Source organism: Camelina sativa, chromosome 8, assembly GCF_030686135.1.
Source record: "Camelina sativa cultivar CO46 ecotype springtype chromosome 8, ASM3068613v1".
In the NCBI taxonomy this organism is placed as follows: domain Eukaryota; kingdom Viridiplantae; phylum Streptophyta; class Magnoliopsida; order Brassicales; family Brassicaceae; genus Camelina; species Camelina sativa.
The window spans coordinates 28,229,266-28,246,094 of record NC_141887.1 but is presented as its reverse complement, the minus strand read 5'-3'; the positions used below and the strand labels follow the sequence as shown (position 1 = coordinate 28,246,094).

The window sequence follows — 16,829 nt, the reverse complement described above, 5'->3', positions numbered from 1 at the left end:
ACTTAATTTTAAACCTTATCTATAATTAGTGAACTAGTGTACGGAAAGAATACTTGCGACCCCTACAATTTCAAAAAGATTAACTTCTACTTGTATAAATTAACAGTGCCAATTTATACTTGTATTCAAATAAAATACATATTTTATATTCAAATTATTAGAATTGGGTTGATTTCCGAATCAAAATTATTAGACGTTAGTCAACGTTGATTTCATGAGGTGACATCGCTTCCAATTAAACTACATCGTTTTGATTTAATTAACTTTTTCTTAAAAAATTTGTAATGACTAGAATCGGAGACTTTTGAAATTGTACTAGTAATTTATACAGCCATTTCCATATGATGGCCATCGAGCTATTTTCTATTTTAAATCTTCTTAAAATTAGCCTTCCACATTCAGCGTAACTTCATAAAAATGAATAGAAGACAGATCTTGACGCATAGCCTCAGACGACCATACACTAAAATTTATATAAATACATCAAAATCACAATCCTTAGAAGAGAGAAAAAAAAAAAGAGAACAATCTAACATCCCGAGAAAAAAAAAATGAAACGTCTCGTAATTACTCTCACTGTTTTAGTGTTTTGCATTGGAGATGCGTATGGCAAAAACGTAGTAATGATAGTAAACAAGTTAACAAAAAATGCAATTCTCACAGTCCACTGCCATTCAAAGGACGACAATTTCGGCGTCCAATACTTGCGTTACAATCAACCACAAGATTGGCGTTTCGACGATGCTTATTTCAAAGATACAAAAATTACGTGCGACCTAAAACATGGACCTCGTGGCGTGCATCACCTCTCGTTTTTAGCTTACAAGTCAAGTATGAACCCGTCCATGAAAAATAACGCAAATTCTACATGGTACGCCGCGGATAGAGGAGTGTACTGGTCGTTTAACCGTGTAACTCCTGAATTTATGTATAACTGGCTCTAAACCAATCATCACCAGTTGCTGGCGACAAATTAAACCCACGACTTGTTAATTTTATGTTTATATTATATTCTTGGTTTGATGTCAATACTATCTAGGAAAAATACCCACAAATACTGTATTGGATACTCAAAAACATGTCAGTCCATATGAGTGATTCCATTTAAATAAAATATATATAAATATATAGAGTCCTAATAAAAGATACTTAAGAGTTCAAGAAAGAATTCATTTTATCAATGAAGAAGAAGATATTAATCAAAATCGAAATTTGGCAGTAAAAAACGAAATCTGTTTTTTCCCTAGAAAGAGTTATGTTTGAGTTTCTCCGGAAAGTCAAACCAGAGTTTATTCGCCGGCATGGGACTCATCACCTCGTCTTCTCCGCGGGATGTTGAGGTCAAACCCACGGTGGCTGCTGCTGACATGGCTTGTACATCCCATACCTTCAGAATTCGACACATGCTACTGCTCCCTCCGCCGCCACCTCCGGTCTTTCCTTCGTAGTGGCAACGTTTGTGACCGCCGAGAGCTTGACCGGTGGCGATCGATTTATGACAGATGGAGCAAACGTGCGATATGTTCATCCTCCGTGAGACTGTGACGGTCAAATTCAGATCTAGATCGCTTGCCTTTACTCCCACGAAACCCTACTCCTGAATCTTGAAACAGAGATGGCATCGGAGAGGCTAATCTTGGAGAAGTAAGAGCTTCAAGTGTCATATATATATTATCGTGAGTTTTGATAAGACTACTAAGTTGAGAAGATTTTATTAGTAAATGAAAGATTTGATTATGAAGAAAACAAGAAACGAAAGAGTGTGTGTATATATATAGTAAAGTCAGAGGAGTCTAGAGGAAGTTTTGCGTGTATGAGAAAGTGTTGAAGAGGAGTGAACAAGTCGACAATCACTTTGATAATATTGTAGTTACATTTTTTGTGTGTGGACTAAACTCTAAAGATGAAATTAAAGTATCTAAGTTTGGTTTGGGGAAAAAAAAAAAAAAAAGTTTGGTTTGGGCACATTTGGTTTGACTTGGTACACGTGATTGTACAAGTCGGCTGAGAATACTTGTTCTCTCGTTCTTTCTAGTAGCACAGTAGCACTTAAGTAGTAAAATGCCGCCTCTTATCAGTGAAGAATATTCTAGAGAGCTCTCTCTCACTAAGGTGTTTTGCTGACCGACCAACCAACTAACCAACCAAGTGTGGGAGTCGAGATATAAAAAGACCAAACTTAAGTCGGCTACTAACCACTCGTACTGTCTCTTTCACATTTTATCCAGTTAATATCTACTATTTCCAAGCTATATCGATACCAACGTACGTAACCTTTTTTATTTTTGTTGGGCCTCACTTAAGAGACCATATACGTTATGTATAACCCGCTTATAAGGAGAGGCTTCAACCTCGGTGCAAGGAAAGGAAGGACTTAGTGAACTAGCGTCTAATGAACAAAAAGTAAGACAGAAGAAATTTAATTATTAACTTTGATACTCTTTAAGAAATTTTACTATATACCTAAGATAAATAAAACTAGACAATAGTTTAAATTTACTCTTAATACAATATAATTTTTCCTTTTTAAAATCCATTTACAAAAATTCCTGTGGATAAAATTTACTCTTAGTGGACAAAAATTGGCAACTTTAACGTAATTGAAAAATATTGACCACGCAATAGTACTAATCACTCAGCCATTTCTACATGATGGCTATCTAGAGTTATTTCTATTTTTAATCTTCTTAAAATTGGCTTTGTACGTTCAGCGTAACTTCATAAAAATGAATAAAAGAGAGATCTTGACGCCTAACCTCAAAAAAACATATACTAAAATTTATATAAATACATCAAAATTACAATCCTTCTTAAGAATCAAGGACAATCTTACATCCCCAGAAATAAATAAATAAAAATGAAACGTCTCATAATTACTCTCATTGCTTTAGTGTTTTGCATTGGAGATGCGTATGGCAAAAACGTATTAATGATAGTAAACAGGTTAACAAAAAATGCAATTCTCACAGTCCACTGCCATTCAAGGGACGACGATTTCAAAGTCCAATACTTGCATCACAATCAACGACAATATTGGCGTTTCAACGATGCTAATTTTCTCCGTACGACAAAAATTAAGTGCGATCTAGAACATGGTCATGGATATTAGGGCACGCTTCATTGCTCGTTTACAGCTTACAAGGCAAGTATGAACGATTCAATACATAATAAGGCAAATGCTACATGGTACGCCGCGGATAAAGGACTGTACTTCTCGTTAAACCATGCGACTCCTGAATTTCTCTATCCCTGGGAGGTAAAAACTGATTGGTAAAAAATGATTAATCATCGCCAGTTGCTGGCGACAAATTAAACCCACGACTTGTTAATTTTGTGTTTAACATTCTTGGTTTGATGTCAATACTATATATCTACCACAAACATGTAAGATTGTTCTCGTTTCTTTTTTTATTTTATTTCATATTATATATCTATATAAAGGAAATAATATTATGTTTGATATTTTTGGTTTGAGACTCAAAACCATGAGTGCCTTAGACCATCATTAATGGGAGAATACCTTTGGTGTTCTAAGCCCCAAAAAATTAGAAAAATAATGAATAGTGGCTTAGAACATTTTTTTTAGTTCTTTATGTAGAACTGATTTAAGCCCAGTTCTTCTTTGACGTGGCTTCATGTGAATGGACGAGATTTTTTGGAAAAAAAGAAAATATTTCATTTATATAAGTATGCAATTTAAATAAGTATGCAATTTAAATGTTAATTTATAAGTTTTTATAATTGTAATATGTTTAAAAATATTATATTAATTTATAAGTATATAATTGCTTTTATATAAGTATGCAATTTAAATGTTAATTTATAAGTTTTTATAATTGTAATATGTTTAAGAATATTATATTAATTTATAAGTATACAATTGCTTTTATATAAGTAAGCAATTTAAATGTTATTTTATAAGTTTTTATAATTTGTAAAATGTTTAAGAATATTATATTAATTTATAAGTATACAATTGCTTTTATATAAGTAAGCAATTTAAATGTTATTTTATAAGTTTTTATAATTTGTAAAATGTTTATGAATATTATATTAATTTATAAGTATACAATTGCTTTTATATAAGTAAGCAATTTAAATGTTATTTTATAAGTTTTTATAATTTGTAAAATGTTTATGAATATTATTTCACTATATCTTTATTTTAAGAATACTATAATTAGTTCTTCCATTTTTTTTACTTATGATCTTAACAACTGATCTAATATTATTTTCACTATATATTTAATTTAAAAACACAAAAAAAGTTTTCTCGTTAATGATGTCCTTACAGCTTCAAGTTAAATAAAAGAAAAAGCAAAATACTATTATACAAGAAAGAATAATCATTTTATCAATGAAGAGAAAGATATTAATCAAAATCAAAATTTGGAATGTACAGTAAATAACGAATTCCCTATATCAAGTTATCCCCCTTAGAAGAGCTATGTTTGAGTTTCTTCGCCGGCATGGGACTCATCACCTCGTTTTCTACGCTGACCATCGAGAATTCCGGTATCAGCGGGATGTTGAGGTCAAACCCACGGTGGCTGCTGCTGACGTGGCTCGTAGAACCCACACCTTCCGAATTCGACACGCTACTGCTCCCTCCGCCGCCACCTCCGGTCTTTCCTTCGTAGTGGCAACGTTTGTGACCGCCGAGAGCTTGACCGGTGGCGAACGATTTATGACAGATGGAGCAAACGTGCGACTTCTCAACACTTCGTCCTCCCCCGCCGCCGCCTGAGCTACCAGATGTAGTAGTTATGGCCGACGACGTCGGTAGCTCATCTCCTCCGGCTGATTGAGTCACCGAAAAGTTTTTCCGGTGACTTGCCTTGTGTCCACCAAGGGCCTGGTAGGAGGAAAACGCCTTGTCACAGACGCCACACTTGTAGATCGGAGTAGGAGGAAGCAGAGCCGGTGAAGAAGTAAGGTTAACGTCATGATGGGTTCGATCTCCGTCTCGAGCAAGAAGCATGAGACATAAAGCGATATACTCATCCTCCGTGAGACTGTGACGGTCGAATTCAGATCTTGATCGCTTAGATCGCTTAGATCGCTTGCCTTTACTCCCATGAAACCCTACTCCTGAATCTTGAAACAGAGTCGGCATCGGAGAGGCTAATCTTGGAGAAGTAAGAGCTTCAAGCGCCATTATCTTGATTTTTGTTTTTGTTTTTGATAAGACTATTATTAGTATTATATATGAAAGATTTGGTTATTAAGAATCAAGAAACGAAAGTGTGCGTGTATATATATAGAGGAGTCTGAAGAGAGGAAGTTGCGTGTCAAGCGGTGAGAAAGTGTTAAAGAGGAGTGAACAAGTCGATAATCACTTTGATATTATCTAAGTTATATGTTTGTGTGTGGACTAAAGATGAAATCAAAGTATCTAAGTTTTGGTTTGACTTGGTACACGTGTTTGTACAAGTCGGCTGAGAAGACTTGTTCTCTCATTCTTTCTAGTAGTGCTACTGTACTAGTAAAATGCCGCCTTCTTAAAACTTATCAGTTAAGAATATTCTAGAGAGTTCTTTCGCTTAGGGAACACTTTTGGTGTTCTTAGTAAAAATATTATCAAAATAATGTAAAATCATTAGTTTAGATCTTTTGTTGAGAAATTAGTTATTGGGAGAACATATTTAAAATCATAAAATTTAATAATATAATATTTTTAAACATATTATAATTATAATAAATTATAAAATAACATTTAAATTGCAAACTTATAAAACTTTTACTAGAATTCAAAATACAATACCAAATTTTTATGAAACAAAAAAACATTGTATCAATACTAAAATTTTCCAATCTATTGACAACAATAAGGAAGAAGAGAGTGTCATGAGACCAAAATTTTCAGGCTAGCAGAAACGTCATCTTGTTGTTGATTTAAGGTGGTTTTCAGATCTTTGAATTCCTAGTTGTATGGAAATGACACGAAATCAAACATGTATCAAGATACAGAAACTGGTAATATATCAATGTGCATGCTGGCTCAAAATACATTACATACCTCACGGAGCTGCTCAACTTCAAGATTCAGAGTCTTCTTTAGCCCAGAGAGCTCCTGTAAAGCACCAATGAAGAGTTTAAAACAGTTTCAAGAGGAGAGCTTTTCTATCGCCTTAAACTGATCCTGACTAAGGAAAGCAATTCTCTTTGGGAGCAAAGATTATATATTTGCTTGACAGAGAGAAACCACAAAATGTAGAAACAAGAATAGAAATGGAATTTACCTTACGGTAGACTTTAACTTGAGTGTCCAATTTACCTCGCTTTATCATATAAGATAGAATGCAAGACACAGCAACATACCGTGAGCTTTGAATCAACAGGACTGGTGTTATCTTTCTTCTGCATCAGGGAGAAACAACCAAAAAATCAATATCAGTTTCAGTCATAAGTTTCAGGAAAGAGGAAACACAACAAATGCTACAGACAATCATGCTTTCAGACCAATGAGATTATTGTTAATTTACAAAACCACAAACAAAGCCATCAATCAAAACCACCAAAAAATTCCACAGGGAGAATGATTCAAACAAAATCTAAAGAAATACACAGTGAATAACGAGATAAATGAAATATTTTCTTTCATTGCAAAAAATCTCGGCCAATCACGTAAAGCCACGACCAACGAAAACTGAGCTTAAATCAGTTCTCATTCAAGATCAAAAAAATTGTTCTAAACCCATTATTCATTATTTTTCTAATTTATTTGGGCTTAGAACACTCTTGGTGTTCCTCCTATAAAAATGGTCTTAGGTGTTTTGCTGACCAACCAACCTAAGTGAAGATATATAAAAAGCCAAATTAAGTCGGCTACTAAACCACTCGTACTGTCATTTTCATACTTTATCCAAGCTATATCAATATTAACGTAACCTCTTTTTTGTCTCTTAATGTTTGGGCCTCACTATATGTCTCGCGTGGAGTGGAGTGGACCATTCGAAGAAGGCCAATAGATCTGCGAATGTAATTTACATAAAATTGAAGGGGTAAAATAATACTTTCGTTTAAATCTGAAACTATTGGCCTTCGAAGAAGAACAATCTGAAACCATCACTCTCAGTCGGAGAAGAATGGCACTGACACTGATACCATCAAGTTCCGTTCATCTTCTCAACTCCACCTCCGTCGCGCCTCCTCATATCTTCGCATCTGATTCTAATCTTCGACCTCGGTGGCGGCGTCGTCGTCGGGCTTTTTCTTCAATCTCTATCTCCCGTCACAGACTTCCTTCGAGAACTTCGCATTACTGCCTCTGTTCCTCGTCTTCCGCTTCATCTTCCATGTCTATTGAAGTCTCCACTCCGAATTATCAGGTTCACGCCTCTTGATTTTGTTATCTGAGAAGGAGAATGTTACTGATTTTGCTTTTTTTGTTGACGATTTTGTGTTGAAATTGTGATCAGTTTCTTCACTGTTTGATCTATTCAAGAGCGCATTGGGTTACCCAAGGCGTAATCGCTTGGAATGTGGATGTTGTTGCTGGTGAAGAATCGTGTTACTTGTATGCGAGCAAAATTGCTGGTTTATCATTCAGTGAAGATGGAATCGATGGTGCCCTTAATCTTATCTCTTTACTCTTTTTTACCAGTGTCTCTGTGATTTTGTTTTGTTTTTGTTTTAATTAGGTTCATTGGCTTTCAGGTTATGATTTAAGAATCAAGCTTGAAGCTGAATCCAGTTCACTTCCTGCAAACGTAAGTTGTGCACTCTCTCCTATGTGTTTGCTTCGTAAAAGTATATGATTTGTTAGGAATTTTCTTAAAATATTCTCAAAGTGGAAGGCTTAATTTCAGGTGATTGAGAAGTTTCCACATATTAGGGATTACAAATCGTTCAAAGTTCCTTCAGATTTGGATGTCAGGGATCTTGTCAAAAGCCAGTTAGCTGTTGTTTGCTTTGATGGTTAGAGTTTTCTATACCATTTCGTTTGATTTATTTGTTTCTTTTTCTTGTTTAGGATCACTCATTGACAATGCAAAGAAACTACGGAGACTTAACTTATTTAGTGGTTGTTTAATTTTCTGTAGCGAAAGGACGGCTGATTCAGGGAACTGGGTTGCAATTGCCTGGCGTCCTGGATGAATTGTTCTCATATGATGGTCCCCTTGGTGCACATTTTACACCAGAAGGTGTATCTCTTCACCTCTGGGCTCCCACTGCTCAAGTATGATTCCCATGTTGGAAATGGTTTATGCTGTTGCCTTTTATACCTGCGTTAAACATATTTAACTCTCTGTGTGCTCATTTGAAGTAGGCAGTATCTGTTTGCATCTATAAAAACCCACTTTACAAGAGTCCGATGGAAATCTGCCCACTCAAAGAGGCAAACGGTGTGTGGAGCACTGAAGGGGCTTGTAGTTGGGAAGGATGCTATTATATGTATAAAGTATCAGTCTACCATCCAAGCACCATGAAAGTGGAGACTTGCTATGCTAATGATCCTTATGCACGGGGGTAATTGTATTTTTCAAATAATCAACTGGCTTGAAAGTATGTCCCCCATACAATTTTTTTTGAAAATGAGTCATGTGTTATTTGTATTTTCTCAAGCAGGCTTTCAGCAGATGGGAGCAAAACTTTTCTGGTTAATCTTGATTCTGATGATCTAAAACCTGAAGGATGGGAGAACTTAGCAGATGAGAAGCCATGCCCAAAATCCTACTCAGATATAAGTATTTATGAGCTGCATGTGAGGGACTTCAGGTAACTAGGCTCTATGGGATAAAACTTGTCTAGTAGTTCTCGTCGGAATAACTACACACACTCTCTCTTACCCATTATCTTCTTTCGTCTTTTTTCCTCTCTTCCCGCAACCAAGAAAGAACAACTTCTTATAACAGACAAACGAAAAGGATACTTAATGGAGTCGTTTACAATGCTCGTATAGATTTTTGGTTTCTTCTCGTTTGTCTAACTTTTTTACCTGCTATTTTAGTGCCTATGATGAGACTGTCGAGCCTGAAAATCGTGGTGGATATTTAGCTTTCACTTTAAAGGTGCAAATATCATTGTCCATGTGCATAACTTTATCATTTTAGTCGATATAGGATGTCTAGATCCACATGTTTTAGTGATGACCCCAAATAGTAGTTGTACATCTATTATTTCTGTCGCATTGCTTCTCCACAAAGATACTCGGATTCGTCGTGTTTTCTGTCATATCTCATTAGATCTATTGGCAGGATTCTGCAGGTGGGAGACATCTTCAGAAATTAGTTGATGCAGGTCTTACCCATCTACATCTTCTTCCAACACATCAGTTTGGTGATGTTGATGATGAGAAGGAGAATTGGAAGTCTGTAGGTAGGGTATATTTGATGTCTCAATCACACACTTAACAGAATGTGCACGATTCATGTTTGGGATGCCATTTTATCTTTAAATTTGGGGCTTTTTTTAATTGAACTCAAGTTAGAGCTCAAAGCCGGACCTTAAATCTTCAGACCAATAGAATCTATAAGCAAAAGTAACAAAATCGTCTACCCTGTTTCTGTCTGGTATTTTGTATCTGGATTTTTATTGTATTATAATTTTGACAATTCTTTGTTGTAGACACCAGTTTGCTGGATGGATTACCACCTGATTCAACTGAGGCACAAGCTCGTATTACAGAAATCCAGAATGATAATGGCTATAACTGGGGGTAATTTGTTATACACAAGATACTTCATCCTTATGAAGCATCACCTTCACAAGTTTCCTGTTTTGTGAAGGTATAATCCTGTGCTCTGGGGAGTCCCGAAAGGAAGCTATGCTAGTGATCCGACTGGTCCTTACCGCATAATTGAATTTAGAAAAATGGTTCAGGTTTGCATCTACCCATGTTTGGATATTGTAAATTGGATAGTGTATACTTGTCCTTTGTGATTTGCGATACTAGTAAGCTCATTGAAGGTAGAATTTTGTAGTGATTCATATAAGGTGTTGATGATTGCATGGTAAACCCTCATGCTATTTTTATGTTGGCTCTTTATGTAGCTTATTTTGGCAGGCTCTTAATTGTACTGGTCTTAATGTCATCTTAGACGTTGTTTACAACCACTTGCATGCAAATGGGCCACACGACAAAGACTCTGTTCTTGATAAGGTATGTAGCTAACTGATGTTTTATTCAGTATGATAACTAACTGTCTTGCCTGACTGCTCAATCTTTCTTCTACGGAAAAACTGTATTTTCTTAGATAGTTCCAGGTTACTATTTGAGAAGGAACAATGATGGTTTTATTGAAAACAGTACATGTGTAAACAACACTGCCAGCGAGCATTATATGGTTGATCGTCTAATACGGGATGATCTATTAAATTGGGTCGTTAATTATAAGGTACATGCTTGTCATTTATTCTGATTATTTCCATTTGGTACTTCTTTCCCATCCCACAGAAAATAAATATTAGCTTTTCCCATGTATCTTTCAACCTTTGATCTACTGACCATGACTAGGTTTATTGTATTCTCCATTATTGAAAAGTATTTTTTGTCCTCGTATATTCAGGCTGGCTGATCATGTATTGATTCTGTCAGGTTGATGGTTTTCGTTTTGATCTTATGGGTCATATAATGAAAGCTACAATGGTAAGCAACTTTGTTACTCGCATGTTTTGTTTGTATAATTGATAGTTATCTTTACTGCTTTCTTTAGAAGTTAGTATGTTGTTTCATTAGGTTTTTGTGTAATATTACAAATGCAATATCTGTGTTCCATAGGTAAACGCAAAATCTGCAATTGGTAGCTTGAGAAAGGAAAAAGATGGAGTTGATGGTTCAAGAATTTACTTGTAAGTCTTGGCTATTAATCGAGCTTACATGCAAGTTTTCCAACATTACTTATCTTTTTACTTCTTGTGAAATAATTTTAGCCATATTACTTCTTGTGTTGTTATCAGATATGGCGAAGGATGGAACTTTGGTGAAGTTGCTAACAATGGACGTGGAATAAATGCTTCACAGTTCAACTTATGCGGGACTGGAATTGGAAGGTTTGAAAGTTCATTGGAAAAAAGAGATTTTCGTCCCTTTTTCCTCTTTTAGTTAAGAAATTGGAAATCTTGTTACTTTCTTCAACAATTGTTCCACATTTCCCTGATTTATTTTGTTATAACCTGTATTCAGTTTTAACGACCGTATACGAGATGCAATTCTTGGGGGATCTCCATTTGGTCATCCTCTTCAACAAGGATTTATTACAGGTTTATTGTTAGAGGTATGTTGGTTTTTATTTTGTGCAGTTACCAATCAAGATATTGAATCACTATACTGTTTTAGCTCTAACCAAAGTTTAAAAATAATAATAATATGTATACCACATCATCACATGACATATTTTTCCATGAATTTACCAACGGTACATGTTTGTAGCGTTGTCTGGAATAGACATCACATAATTCGAATTACAGGCTGTATTGCCCATTTAAGTGTTTTTTTTGTTTTTTTTCAATCTGAGAGACCCCTTATTGCCAATGCTAAACTAATATTTCAAGTAATATATCTTAGAAATATGTACATTTCTTGTCTTCACTTTTAATCTCCCTGTTCTGGACAGCCTAACGGTCATGACCATGGTTCAGAAGCTACCCAGGAACTGATGCTTTCTACCGCGAAAGATCACATACAGGTAATTTATCATCGTTAGATATCATATGGAATATGGTATTCATGTATCTGTGATCAAGGCTTATGGATACCCAAACCCAACCTTGCTCTCAAACTCGCTTCACAGTTGTTCCCAATGCTTTTTCTCCTATCTTTCTATGTTCTACTTACGAGTTGATATGCCACAGAGGTGTCTATACTGTAACACTAACTTTTAGAAAGCATTTTCCTAATATATTTATTATACTTTCATCATGGACTAGATTGGTATGGCAGCAAATCTGAAGGATTATATGCTGACCAATCACGAAGGAAAGGAGGTATGCAAGTAGAGACACTTTATTGTGTAACCATTCACAAAGGATTTTGTCCTTAGCTTTTATGATCTATCGCTCTCGTTATGTAGGTGAATGGATCAGAGGTTTTAATGCATGATGCTACACCTGTTGCATATGCTTCACAGCCAACAGAAACTGTACGCAACATCATTTCTACTAATTTCATCATTTTATTGAATTAAGCCCCCCCAATATATCTGTGATGCTCATACCGGCATTTTTGCTGTGTTTTCAGATTAACTACGTCTCTGCCCATGACAATGAAACTCTCTTTGACATTATCAGTTTGAAGGTAATAAAACAATATTTTGTCTTATCGTTTATGGAGACATCCAAAATTTCAATTCTTCAGCTTAATGATTTTTTCTGCTTGATTAAAATTCACTTCTGATTAACAAACGTGTATCCCTCTGTCTATTTATTTGCATCATATTCTTACTTGAGGTTGTGTGTAGACTTATTTCTGCTTTGCTCTTGCAGACTCCGATGGAAATATTTGTTGATGAAAGGTGTCGAATCAATCATTTGGCGTCAAGTATGATTGCCCTCTCTCAGGTTCTCTACTGTCTCCTAACTTTAGTTAGACTTAGAGATAGATCACTCGTAGACTAAGAGACTGCAGACTAGGGCAATCAGGGCATTAGTATTGAATCTATTACACCGAGTAGATATCTTGTTTGACTCATTACCTTAAAAATAAAAATTTATAATGTTTATTCTGCATGTGAAGGGTATTCCATTCTTCCATGCTGGGGACGAGATTCTACGCTCGAAATCACTTGATCGTGATTCTTACAACTCCGATGATTGGTTCAATAGGTTTGCCTTTTCTCTCTTGTAATAAACATTTTTCCTCTGATTATAGATTAACCTACTGATTGACATGAACGGCAACAAGTTAGGCTAGACTTCAGCTACAGTTCCAACAATTGGGGTGTTGGGCTTCCTCCAAAAGGGAAAAACGAACACAATTGGCCACTGTAAGTACTGATCGAATCGCCTTCAATCAATCCGATTACTAGTGGAACCATACACCCATTGCATGTTTCTGAAACTAGTCAGCTCTTGCTGACTCTGTCTGTAGGATCAAACCGAGGCTACAAGATCCATCCTTCAAGCCTCAAAGCAGTCACATAGTTGCCACGCTGCACAATTTCTTAGATTTGTTACGCATCAGATACTCTTCACCACTCTTTCGTTTAGATACAGCGAAGGCTATCCAGGTAAGGATGACTACTGTTAAATAATTCTCTTCCACTGGGTTCTCTGCCCTTTTATGAATTTTTTTCATGTAGTATCCTTCTTTTGCAATGCCGTAAAATACTACCAGAAAGCTCATGCAGGTTCTAAGTAACTTAGCGGTGATTGTATTAACTAATTCACAATCTCTACAAAATCACAAATGAAGTAAGAGATCTCAAAATCTTGTCGACTGATACCTCTGTTTCTTTTTCAGGAGCGAGTGCGATTTCATAATACAGGCCCCTCATCAATCCCTGGTGCCATTGTCATGAGCATTGAAGATGGTCATAAGAGCATCCTCCCGAGTGTATCTCAGATCGATCCAGTGTAAGCCAAAAAAACAACAACTCGGAAAATCTTTCAAACCTTCATAAAGTGTATACAACTACACATTGTTCAGTAATGGTGCTGTTACTACTACAGCTACTCACTCATTGTGGTAATCTTCAATGCACGCCCATCTGAGTTCTCATTTCTCAGTCCCGCTCTAAAAGACAGGAATCTCGAATTACACCCGGTACAGGTGAATCATCAAAAGAATCATAAGCTTGTACCTTTCAGTTTGTTGTTGTTTTTAGAAAAGTTTTAAGCTCTGTAAGCGATGATTTAACACTGAGTGACTCACACAGGTGATGTCAGGCGATGAAACAGTCAAGAAATCAGTTTATGAGGCGTTTTCCGGCAGCTTCACTGTACCGGCAAGAACAACGACGGTGTTTGTTGAATCGCGGAATGGTTGAAACTTTCCCTTAAAGGAAACAGGTAAGCATATGCTCTGTCCCATAATATTCTCTCAAGAACATGGGAGAAATTGTCTTATTTCTTTTAACCTAATTTATAAATAAACTCTATATAAAGATTGTCAGATTGTGTACGCCAATATATAAGCTCAAATTTAGATTTGAAATTATTGTATTGCAACAACTCAGCGTTTAAAGTCAATTCAGACATCCAATATGTCAGGAAATCTGCACGAAACCTATCGTAGCAGAGCAGGTATATCTTAAGAGATTTGTATCCTTAAAACCTAAACGTGCAATTTACAACAAAACATTAAATATACAGAGAGGACTATGTTGCCACGGAAAGTAAAGAACACTAGTGAAGAAAACACAAACACATGTTAAGAAAACACATGATATTTTCCTCAGCTTCAGTAATCATACTATATGCATTTGCATATTAATAGATAAGTCTCGAGCCCTTTTACAAACACATGTATACTACAACTTTTGCTTCTTTTTATTTTATTTTATCGAAAATATCATGTCTATTTGAGAATATTATGGGGTCTCGTACTTATTCTTCATGATCTTGATCACTATTATTATTCTACTTTACAACCAATGTCAATTTGCATTGTCTTCTGATTCTCTTATCTATGAATAGAGAGTGTGCGATATGAGCTTACAAAGCATCACGAAATTCTCATCGAAAGAAAAGAACACTACTCTTATAGAGAAACAATTAATTACCCTCTACTTCTTTTTTTTTTTTTTTTGCTTCTTTGATAAATTATATTAATCTCTCTAGTATCATTTATGATTGCCTTCAGAATGGGTAAAGACCGAAATGTGGAATTTTCGTATCGCAACAACTCGGCGTGATTCACGTTTAAGACATATATGTCCCCACCTTCTATAAATAAAGTGAATGAGAGAGGTAGCCTCCTTAAACACCATACATTATTTTGATAATAGCTGGTTGCGAGATATGGATTCAAGATTCATCCATTCCACATCTTTCTTAAGGTTCTTCTCACCAATTCATATATCATCATATGATTTGTATATGTGAATATTTGATAAAGATATATGCGTATATGTATGATTGTTTACGTATTTGTTTATATATGTGTTGCAGATGTAATGATAAGAGCGAAAATGAAAATGAGAGGAATAACGGAGATGTAATTATTCAAAACTCTTTTGCGAGTCCTCTTTGTATGAGTGGAGGAGATGGAGACAACAGTTACTCCACAAATTCTCTTCTTCAGGTTTTTTATTAATAACTTCTGCATAGTTCTTTTTTTTTTTTTCTTATACAACACATATCCATGCAGAAATTAGGAGAAGGAGGAGTGTAGAATTACACCATAAACGGGATACATAAACATAATTACTTAATTATATAGGCCAATAATCAATCTGGATACATAATGGTGATTTCAATAATAACTAACAAGTTCTTAATTTGATTTTTTTTTCAGAGAAGAGTGTTATCAAAGGCTAAGCCAGTTTTAATTAAGAACACAAAGGAGCTGATGATAAACTTAAACTTTCCTAGATACATTAAAGTAGCTGATTTAGGTTGTTCTTCGGGACAAAACACTTTCTTGGCAATGTCTGAAATTATCAATACAATCAATGTATTATGTCAAGAGAGGAACCAAGACCCACCAGAAATAGATTGTTGTCTAAATGATCTCCCTAATAACGATTTTAACACAACGTTCAAATTCATACAATTCTTCAACGAAAAGAACACCACGAGCAAAGAATTATACTTTGTCTCTGGAGTCCCCGGTTCATTCTACTCGAGGCTCTTCCCTCGGAGGAGTCTTCATTTCGTGCATTCCTCTTATGGTCTCCATTGGCTCTCTAAGGTATGATAAGTGTTGAGACTTCATTAATTTATAACATTTTGTATATAGAAATTTATTAATTTGATACTTTGAAATTGATGTAATGTTGGAAATATTTGTTTGTAAGGTTCTTGAAGGGCTTGAGGAAAATAAGATGAGTGTGTACATCAAAAATTCAAGTCCCCTAAGTACATACAAAGCTTATTTAAATCAATTCCAAAGAGATTTCATGACATTTCTGAAACTGCGTGCTGAAGAAATGGTTTCCAATGGATGCATGGTTCTTACTTTCATCGGTAGAAGTACTATTGATAATCCACTGCATAGAGATTGTTGTCACTTTTGGACATTATTATCCAAAGCTCTCTCTGACCTTGTCGTCGAGGTATTCATCTAAATCAAAACATTTTGTCGTCTACATAATGAATATTTACAAACGTAGTTTTACATTAATTTGTGAAGAATAATTATGAGTTCAAACTCAAAACCAATTGATAATGTATGGAATGGTCTTTGTACATCATCATATACTAGTGTTGGTTTTTCCATACTCTCAATGTGACGATCTAACAATTTTGTCATCATATTCTTTTATATATAGGGTCTTGTGAGTGCATCGAAGGTTAATTCTTTCTACATACCATTTTATGACCCGAACGAAAAAGAAGTGAAGGAGATGGTAGAGAAAGAAGGTTCCTTTGAAATCAAAGACTTGGAGACACATGGATATGATCTTGGTCACTGTAACCAAGACGAGACAAAGAGAAGTAAATCAGGGAAAAATGAAGCCAATTACATCAGAGCGGTGAGTGAACCACTGCTCGTGGCTCACTTTGGAGATGCTATTATCAACATATTGTTTAATAAGTTCGCACATCATGTGTCTCAACATGCTAGTTGCAAGAACAAAACGACCGTCAGCATAGTCGTTTCATTGACTAGAAAAAAAACTTTTCTCATGTCCTAACCTAAAGTTTAACCTTGGCGAGTCGTGGGGTATATTCTTTTTGAAATTTGAAGTATACTATAGTTTCTAATTAAGTTTTCTTAGAATAAA

General features: G+C 35.3%; 2 protein-coding genes and 2 pseudogenes across 8 annotated transcripts; 2 read left to right on the top strand and 2 right to left on the bottom strand.

Moving 5' to 3' along the window:
- Positions 1-1,186: 1,186 nt before the first annotated feature.
- Positions 1,187-1,803, bottom strand: LOC147940558 (zinc finger protein ZAT6 pseudogene; annotated as a pseudogene).
- A 2,441-nt stretch (positions 1,804-4,244) lies between these two features.
- LOC104708685 (zinc finger protein ZAT6 pseudogene) lies at positions 4,245-5,619 on the bottom strand (annotated as a pseudogene). The gene has a single exon (XR_015563461.1). The product of XR_015563461.1 is annotated as a zinc finger protein ZAT6 pseudogene (transcript).
- A 1,291-nt stretch (positions 5,620-6,910) lies between these two features.
- On the top strand, positions 6,911-14,095 carry LOC104708683 (pullulanase 1, chloroplastic). 6 transcript variants are annotated; one of them, XM_010425286.2, is made up of 28 exons: positions 6,911-7,331; positions 7,422-7,569; positions 7,660-7,712; positions 7,812-7,920; positions 8,046-8,182; positions 8,273-8,472; positions 8,572-8,721; positions 8,954-9,014; positions 9,201-9,321; positions 9,571-9,661; positions 9,732-9,825; positions 10,010-10,105; positions 10,200-10,340; positions 10,541-10,591; positions 10,724-10,794; positions 10,903-10,995; positions 11,129-11,219; positions 11,559-11,630; positions 11,872-11,928; positions 12,015-12,083; positions 12,182-12,238; positions 12,427-12,501; positions 12,677-12,765; positions 12,849-12,926; positions 13,031-13,169; positions 13,403-13,515; positions 13,612-13,711; positions 13,818-14,095. In XM_010425286.2, the coding sequence occupies exons 1-28, from the start codon at positions 7,089-7,091 to the stop codon at positions 13,926-13,928; spliced, it is 2,910 nt and encodes a 969-aa protein (XP_010423588.1). In that variant the 5' UTR covers positions 6,911-7,088; the 3' UTR covers positions 13,929-14,095. The 6 variants fall into 6 exon arrangements, 3 of the variants coding, with proteins under 3 accessions (XP_010423588.1, XP_087316915.1, XP_087316914.1); XM_087460788.1 differs by having other exon boundaries at positions 6,963-7,331; positions 9,211-9,321; XM_087460789.1 differs by lacking the exon at positions 8,954-9,014 and having other exon boundaries at positions 6,936-7,331.
- Positions 14,096-14,278: 183 nt separating this feature from the next.
- Positions 14,279-16,829, top strand: LOC104708682 (salicylate/benzoate carboxyl methyltransferase). Its single transcript, XM_010425285.3, has 5 exons — positions 14,279-14,939; positions 15,052-15,184; positions 15,398-15,793; positions 15,900-16,157; positions 16,374-16,829. Exons 1-5 carry the CDS (start codon positions 14,842-14,844, stop codon positions 16,737-16,739), a joined length of 1,251 nt encoding a protein of 416 aa, XP_010423587.1. The 5' UTR covers positions 14,279-14,841; the 3' UTR covers positions 16,740-16,829.